Source organism: Rhinolophus hipposideros (genome assembly GCF_964194185.1).
Source record: "Rhinolophus hipposideros genome assembly, chromosome: 11".
NCBI classification, from domain to species: domain Eukaryota; kingdom Metazoa; phylum Chordata; class Mammalia; order Chiroptera; family Rhinolophidae; genus Rhinolophus; species Rhinolophus hipposideros.
The window spans coordinates 72,780,976-72,790,159 of record NC_138057.1 but is presented as its reverse complement, the minus strand read 5'-3'; the positions used below and the strand labels follow the sequence as shown (position 1 = coordinate 72,790,159).

At 38.8% G+C, this 9,184-nt stretch overlaps 1 protein-coding gene across 1 annotated transcript; it reads right to left on the bottom strand.

The window, feature by feature from the left end:
* Positions 1 to 2,941: 2,941 nt before the first annotated feature.
* On the bottom strand, positions 2,942 to 3,874 carry LOC308505327 (olfactory receptor 1J4-like; the record flags this gene model as incomplete). Its single annotated transcript, XM_081067356.1, has 1 exon — positions 2,942 to 3,874. The coding sequence occupies one exon, from the start codon at positions 3,872 to 3,874 to the stop codon at positions 2,942 to 2,944; it is 933 nt and encodes a 310-aa protein (XP_080923482.1).
* Between the last annotated feature and the right edge of the window lie 5,310 nt (positions 3,875 to 9,184).

Genomic DNA, 9,184 nt, shown 5'->3' with positions numbered 1-9,184 from the left:
TACGTTCAATAGCTAAGTGATTCTAAACTTTAGTATGTCCTCTCATCCACGTTCCATTGGTGACAAAATAAGATCACTTTTTAATCTTTTTTTACTGTTTAAATTTTTTACTCTTAAAATGTATGTATCAGAGTTCAAATTTGATATATATATGAAATATAATTTGCTAATATATAAATATATTTATATATTATACATGTGTATTTTATATGTATATATAATATATGTATAATATATAAATATATATACATTTTAACTAATTGGAATGTATATATTCCAAAGCTAAAATGTAAATGCTACAGCTCCTGATTCTGTAATATTATGATTCTTCTCCCCTGAGAAAAGTCTGTTAATTGTTATACTTAGAAAGAATTAACGTTATCTTTAATTTCTGAGAAGGATACAAACTGGTCAATTGAAGGGTCAATGCTTACTAATTTCCAGAAATATTAGTAAACTGTTTCAGGTTATTTAAAAAATATATGTAGCAAACTTTGTCCTAACCCAGAGCTGCTTCATTGGGGAAGGTCATGAGCCAGGCCTGGCATGGCTGAGGGGAAATACCCCAAATAAAGTACAGGTTTCCAAAGCGATTTCCAGAAGTTCTACATATGTGTGGAAATCAACATTGCACTTCCAGTTTGCTTTGGGCTGTCGACATGCAGGGAAAGCCAATCTAGCAGGTGAGGTGGGGATAAAACACTTTCTAGCAGGCAGGTGAGCTTGACATTTCTTGAGAAAACTCCACTCAGAGCAATGTCATCAATCCATGAATAAAAAGCTGAATGACAGAGCTGTGTTTTTTGAGGATGGCTCAGACATGGTCAAGTGCTCAGGAATCCATACAACAGAACTGCAGTGCAGAGAAACTGAGCCAGGTACTCATGGTTGTGTAGGCCAACCAAGGCATGCTTTGTCTAGACCAGCAAGAAAGGGTACAGCCCTATTCGGTTTTGTTCAGGCTCCCAGTTGAGACTGAGCCTGCAGACAAAGTGACTCCAGGCCTGAAGTTTCATCGGGGAGGGTAGGAGTAGGGACAATCTTTGTCCTTCCACAATAAAAGTGGGGATTCTCAAAGGCAGCCTCATGAGCTGTAGGTCAGGGGCCACTCTGAAGGAACATTAAACAAGTAGGAGTAAGTTACTCCTCTCATCTGTCTGTTTGTAATCTACCCACCTACCAACTCACTCGTTCATTGCTCCATAGTCATTTGGTTGTAGTTTAGTCCAATGAAGAAGTGTTGCTGTATCCTAGGACCCCTGCTTTTCTTTGAATGGGGTTATCATCTGCATGCCAGTCTACCATAGTCACCATAATTCAGGTGTATTTGTGCAAGTTCTGTTGCACAATTCCCCAGGATGCATGGGTAAGGAAAACTAGTATTTGATTTTCTTGGTCAGTTTTAATGCTAAGTCAATTTAGAATTTCATTTATTTCCAGTAAAAATATGTTAGATGTCTTATAGGTTTTCAGTTTACACAAAAGAAGAAATTGAGGTTCAGGGATGTTAATTACCTGAGGCCACACACTCTGGCAGATACAGCTTGCATTGGGATCTAGCTTTCACAAATACTCCTAACAGCTACATGGTGCTAAGTCTCAGAAGTATTTGTGATCCTGTTTCTCCTTAATTAAGTACAGTCTGAAGAAAGAGAACTGTGTGGTCCATCACTGGATGACAAAGAAGTTACATTACTCGGGCTCATGATATTACGTGGGGTCACTAAGATGAGAAGAAATGATTTTCAGGAAGACAGATAATGAAAATATTAAATGAGAAAGTCACAAAATTCAGTGGGGGCAACGAAAGTCTCCACTATGGATGCTTTCTTTGTCTTTCTCTTTCTGTATGTGGATTCAGCCTGTGTCTTGACTGAAACTCACACATCATTTAGAGCTTCAAAAATGATTAATCTGAGAATGAACTGCTAATGAAGGTTACAATAGTCTATAAAAGTGATCAGTGTCCCTAAACCCAGAATAAGTGTTGAGTCTATAAATAGAGCAGCTAAATTCACAACAGTGGGTAATTTCAGGAGCAACAAAAGGGCACTATAGAGTTTCCTACCTGATCCACCACCATCACCACCAGCAGAAACTATGAGAAGAGCACTAAATGGGAGGTGAGAAAAGTAAAGCACATACTTTACAAATATCCAATTCTGCAACCTTTCTATGACAATATCTTCCAACAATTTATAAAAACTAATAAATTCCCAGTGTCACCCCATTTGGCACTCACTTTGGCCCCTGGAAACCACCATTCTGTTCTCTGGTTCTATGAATTTGACTATTTTGGATTCCACATATAAGTGAGATCATGCAGTACTTGTCTTTTTGGGTCTGACTTATTTCAATTTGCGCAATGTACAAAGTTTCAGTTATGCCAGATGAATAAGTTCTTGAATCTAAAGTACAGCATGATGACTGTAGTTAAAACTACTGTATTGTGTACTGATATTTGCTAAGAGGGTGGATCTTAATTGAAGTCCTCTTACCACATGTACAGTAAAATAAAATGGTAACTATGTGGAGGTGATGGTTATATTATTACCTAGCTTGATTGTGGTGATCATTTCACCATGTAAACATATGAAAACATCATGTTGTACACTTTAAATATATAGTGTTTATATGTAAATTTTACCCTAATAAACCTCTTTTTCAAAAGAACTAATCAATTCACAGGAAAAAAGGAGAGACATAAATTGTACTAACTCTGTAGTTTCTTAATCTAATAGACAAGAGCAATAATGAATAATATTTCAGAATTCATAATTTATACTAAACAATTGCAAGGAGAAGAGAGAATAATTGTAACAGAATATAATTCAAGTTATCAAATATTACACAGCAATTATTCCATGCTGGCCTCAAAATTAATAGGCTAGCGTCTGGTGATAAACGCATCTGTCATAAAGATCAGCGAACGTCATTATGACTAGACTGTTGCTCTGTTGATGAGTTTCTCCAGCGCCCCCTTCATGTTTCTGTTCCTCAGGCTATAAATGAAAGGGTTCAGCATTGGAGTGACCACTGTGTACATCACAGAAGCAATTATGTTGTTGTCACTGGAGGTATTGGAAGTGGGGAGAAAATAGAGCCAAATAATTGTCCCATAGTACAGAGACACCACAGTGAGGTGGGAGCCACAGGTGGACAAGGCTTTGCAGATGCCCTTGGTAGATGGAACCTTCAGGATGGTGGCCCCAATGCGGCCATAAGAGATCAAGATGCATATCAGTGGGAGAATGGTGCCTGCCAAACCTAATGTGAAAATGAGTAGCTCGTTGAGGGAGGTGTCAGAGCAGGACAACTTGAGCAGGACACCAAGGTCACAGAAGAAATGGGGGATGGTGTTGTCATCACAAAAGGACAGCTGGGCCAGGAGAAGGGTGTGGGACAAGGCACAGACACAGGAGAGGAGCCAGGACCCGGTTACTAGTAAGATACACAGTTCCTCTCTCATGATGGTCATGTAGTGGAGAGGGTGACAGATGGCAACGTACCGATCATATGCCATTGAGGTGAGAAGGAAATTGTCCAAACCAGTAAAAACTATGAAAAAATACATCTGTGTTAAACACCCTGCATAGGGGATGGATTGGTCCTGAGTCAGCATGTTCACGAGCATCTTAGGGACAGTGACAGATGAGAAGCAGATGTCAGAGAAGGCCAAATGGCTGAGGAAGAAGTACATGGGCGTGTGCAGGCGAGTGTCCAGCCTGATGAGCAGGATGAGGAGCAGGTTCCCCAGCACCGTGGTCAGGTACATGCCCAGGACCAGGACGAAGAACACACCCTGCTGCTCGGGCCTGATGGGGAGCCCCCGCAGGAGGAAGTGGGACACGCTGCTCTGGTTCTCAGGCCTCATGCGGCCCCTGTGTCTGCTGGGGATGAAAGGACAGTGAAAAAAAAGCACAATCAATAACTGTTGTGCCTAGGAGATGTCTTATCTGAGGTAACATTGCTTTCATTCAATAAATAACGCAAAGATCTCTAGTGAAGGAACTCAGTGTGTTGTGTTCAGCAGAGCTTAGGTAAACGCAACTGAGTTTGTAAATATTTCCTTGGCCTGAGACTTGATGCGTTTGATGAGGGTATGGGATATTCTAGGGATTACAGGCAGGACATCACCGAGCAGCCAGCCGGCTTATTCCTCATCTCCCCAAGGCTTGGGTTAAAGTGTGAGAGTCATTGGACAGTGGTGATTGCAGTGTCCCTGTCTTTAGGAACTAGTAATGACAGGTGATTTCAGCAAGAACACAGAGAGATGATGATTTCCAATGTATACACACACACACACACACATACACACACACGCACACCTGTTCCCGAGGAAGGATGTCCAGTTCTGCTCTGAATTCTATGCTGAAGTGATCTAGCCTTCGGGAGTAGGGATTGTTTTCTCAAGTTTTCTGTAGACACCCAGACACCTGATTTATCCTACAAGGTCTCTGGTGTAAATGTCTCGCTGACATCAGAGAAAAGCCAAGAGCCTGGAGCTTACTCTTCTCATTTCACAACTTTCAGAAATGGAGAAGTGAACACTCCACTCCACCTCTAGGGAAAGGACCTAGGGGACAGGGCACCAAACTCTAGGTTAGAGTCGTGCATTAAACATGTAGTAATTGCTCACTGTACTTCTCACTCCCCCCAAGACAGATGCCCTAGGGCAGTGGTCCCTCAACTTTAGAGTTCAGCAGAATCACCTGGGGAGCTTGTTAAATATGCTTTACCTCCAGAGATGCTCCTTCATGAGAACTGGGACCAGGTATCTCCAAGGCAGATGGTTCTGAGGGCTCACTCTGAGGAATCACTGTCCTTTGGAAGAACGTCAGGGTGGATGCCCTAGGAGTGCATCCCAAAGGAGATGCAGAAAGACGTCCTACTGGCCCTTCCCTACTAGAATTAGGTTCCCTTTAATTGGGTCTTAGTTTGGGATGTGAAGTGCAGTTTTTCTCCCCAGTGGGTATTCCTTTTTGGTTTACTGGTTATAAAATTAACTCTGCTCATGATAGAAATCCAGGTAATGAAGATGTGAAATCAAAGGATACAGTCAAAGGACTTCACCCTTCCATTAGATATTTTTAACCTTATAAAACGGTTTTTAACATAAAATTTTATGTTTACATAAAAGGGATTTATTCTATATAGCATTTCACAGCCTTCTTTTTCTCTAATAATTTATTATAATAATATTTGCATTCCTACTTCATGCATAGCAATATGTAGAATACATACAATGTCAATATTTTGATCTGCTTTAAACTTTTAGTCAACCTCTTATTGAATTGACAAAGAGATTCACTGTGAAACTTTATTAAAGATTGTACTATGCCTTGATCTTTCTGTCACTTATCTGGTCAAGGCACCTTAAATATCTCCAAAAGGATCAATTTTTTTTATTAGTTTCAGGTGTACAAAACAGTGCAATAGGTATCCATTTCACCCCTCACCCAGTGATAACCTCCCTCCCCCAATCTTTTGCCCTCTGACACTGTATGTATCTATTACAATTCCATTGACCCTATTCCCTACGCTGTACTCCATATCCCATGACTATATCTATTAAATTATAGTTGACTTACACTATTATTTAGCTTCAACGTCAGGTGTGCCGTGCAGTGGTCAAGCATCTAAACCATACATGACATGGTCTCCCTAATAAGACAAGTGCCCATCTGACTCCTTACAAAATCTTTACAACATTTTTAAAAAATTTATTGGGGTGACAATTGTTAGTGAAATTACATAATTTCAGGTGTACAATTCTGTATTACATCATCTATAAATCCCATTCTGTGTTCACCACCCAGAGTCAGTTCTCCTTCCATCACCATATATTTGATCCCCCTTACCCTCATCTCCCATCCCCCACCCCCTTTACCCTCTGGTAACCACTAAAATATAGTCTGTGTCTATGAGTTTTTGTTTCTTATTTGTTTGTCTTGTACTTTTGTTGTTTTTGGTTTATATACCACATATCAGTGAAATCATATGGTTCTCTGCTTTTTCTGTCTGCCTTATTTCGCTTAGCATTATACTCTCAAGATCCATCCATGTTGTCACAAATGGTACTATTTCATCTTTTCTTACCGCCGAATAGTATTCCATGTGTATGTATACCACAACTTCTTTATCCATTCATCCATTGAAGGACACTTTGGTTGTTTTTTGTCTTGGCCACCTTAAACAAAGCTGCAATGAACATTGGAGCACACGTGTCTTTATGTATAAATGTTTTCAGATTTTTTGGGTAGATACCCAGGAGAGGCACTGCTGGGTCATATGGTAATTCTATTCGTAGTTTTTTCAGGAAACTCCACACTGCCTTCCGCAGCGGCTGCACCAGTCTGCATTCCCACCAACAGTGTATGAGGGTTCCTTTTTCTCCACAGCCTCTCCAACACTTGTTACTATTTGTCTTGTTGATGATAGCCATTCTGACTGGGGTGAGTGATATCTCATTGTGATTTTTATTTGCATTTCTCTGATGATTAGTGATGTTGAATATGTTTTCATATGTCTATTTGCCATATGTATGTCCTCTATGGAGAAATGTCTCTTCAGGTCTCTGTCCATTTTTCAATTGGGTTGTTTGTTTTTTTGTTGTTGAGTTTCATGAGTTCCTTGTATATTTTGGATATTAGCCCCTTATCGGATGCACTGTTTGCAAAAACCTTCTCCCGTTCAGTTGATTGCCTCTATTTTGTCGATGGTTTCTTTTGCTGTGCAGAAGCTTTTAAGTTTCATATAGTCCCATTCGTTTATTTTAGCTTTTACTTCCCTTGCCTTTGGAGTCAAATTCATAAAATGTTCTTTGAACCAAAGGTCCATAAGTTTAGTACCTATGTTTTCTTCTATGCAGTTTATTGTGTCAGGTCTTATGGTTAAGTCTTTGATCCAATTTGAATTAATTTTGGTACATGTTGACAGACAGCAGTCCAGTTTCATTCTTTTGCACGTGGCTATCCAATTCTCCCAGCACCATTTATTGAAGAGGCTGTCTTTCCTCCATTGTATGTTTTTAGCTTCTTTGTCAAAAATTATCTGTCCATATTTATGTGGGTTTATTTCTGGGTTCTCAATTCTATTCCATTGGTCTATGTGTCTGTTTTTCTGCCAATACCATGCTGTTTTGATTATTGTAGTCCTGCAGTACAAGCTAAAGTCAGGGAGTGTGATACCTCCAGTATTGTTCTTTTTCTTAAGATTGCTTTGGCTATTTGGGGTCTTTTGTGGTTCCAAACAAATCTGATGATTTTTTGTTCTATTTCTTTAAAAAATGCCATTGGTATTTTGATGGGGATTGCATTAAATCTGTATATTGTTTTGTGTAATATGGCCATTTTAACAATGTTGATTCTTCCAATCCATGAGCACAGAATGTCTTTCCATTTCTTTGTGTCTTCTTCAATTTCTTTCAAGAATGTCTTATAGTTTTCAGCATGTAGGTCCTTCACATCCTTGGTTAAGTTAATCCTAGGTATTTTATTCTTTTAACATTTTTTATTATATTCCCCAAACTGTCTTTCATTTCCCCTTGGCAATATTGTAGTTACCATTTATGCTGTCTGATCCCTTCCACTTCTCCCTTACCCCCAGCCCTCTCCCTTCTCGCAACTATCACTTTTCCCTCTATATCTCTGAGACTATTTCTGTTTACTTCAAAAGCATCAATTGTAATGGACTCCATTGTCTTAGTATCTGAGTGCCAGTCTCTTCCTCCTTTAAAAAGACAAGAACGTAACTTTGAAAATAGATGAAGAGTAGAAGTCCAGTGTGGAAACATATGGAAAGCGAGGTCACAAAGCCAGATTGTTTTCAATTACTCGCAGCCTAAGTCAAAACGTATGAAATGAAATAAATGAGTAATAAAGGAAATTAGGTATAGTAATATTTGACAGCTATGTCAAATATCAAACTCCCTCAAGTGTTTTGATTTCAGTCTTCACACCCAAAGAGATAGGCTTAGGGCACTACCATAGCTTGAAATGTCACTCTACCTGCTGGTTGTGTATTAATTAGTTTTGTATTTATAAAGTTGGACAAACATATTGCACTTACCATGGGGCAGACGCAAAAAAAGAGATGAAAAGATGGGAGAAAAACTTGATGACCATAATAATAGTAATATGGATTGGATTCAAGACAAACACTATCTTACGGGCTATGTCAAGAAGCATGGCAAGTCAAATGAGGACTTTTAGACAAGCGTGGCATCATGTAACAAAATTGTTTAATGTACTATCAGGAACTCAAGTATCCCTTTGTGGATGTACAGATACTCTCATATCAACCAGTGCTTTATAACAAATTTATATTTTATTGAGCATCATGTGTGAAATAATTGTTAATTAAAATAGTAAAATAGTTATGGAAGGCAGTGTGGAGGTTCCCGAAAAAATTATGAATAGAATTACCATATGACCCAGCAATCCGTCTCCTGGGTATCTACCCAAAAAATCTGAATACATTTATACATAAAGACACGTGTGCTCCAATGTTCATTGCAGCTTTGTTTACGGTGGCCAAGACATGGAAAGAACCAAAATGTCCTTTGATAGATGAATGGATAAAGAAGTTGTGGTATATATACACTATGGAATACTATTCGGCGGTAAGAAAAGATGATATAGGACCATTTGTGACAACATGGATGGATCTTGAGAGTATAATGCTAAGCGAAATAAGTCAGACAGAAAAAGCAGAGAACCCTATGATTTCACTCATAGGTGGTATATAAAATAAAAACAACAAAAGAACAAGAAAAACAAAATACTAAAATATGTTTTTGAGTGACATTAGCAAAATTACAAGTCACACTGAAATCCCATCAGGCTGGATGGAAACAAAGAGCCACCAATGGACAAAGCATGTAATTCTTTCAAAGCTTTGGCTTCATTTTCATTGAACTATGTAGTCTTGGGTGATGATACAAAGCATGATATGTAGTATCTGAGATACATACATTATTTATGAAAGAGAAAAGAAAGTCAGAGAAGAAACTCGGGTATTAGAGATTGAAAAAAATTTACTGCAGCCAGAATTAATCTGAAAATATCAACATGAACCACAAACTTCTCTATTGCTAAAATAATTTCAGCATTCTCTTGCTTCACTCTCCCCACTCACAGAATTCATGTAAGGTGTTGTAAATGTGCCTCCCATGACCTCCATG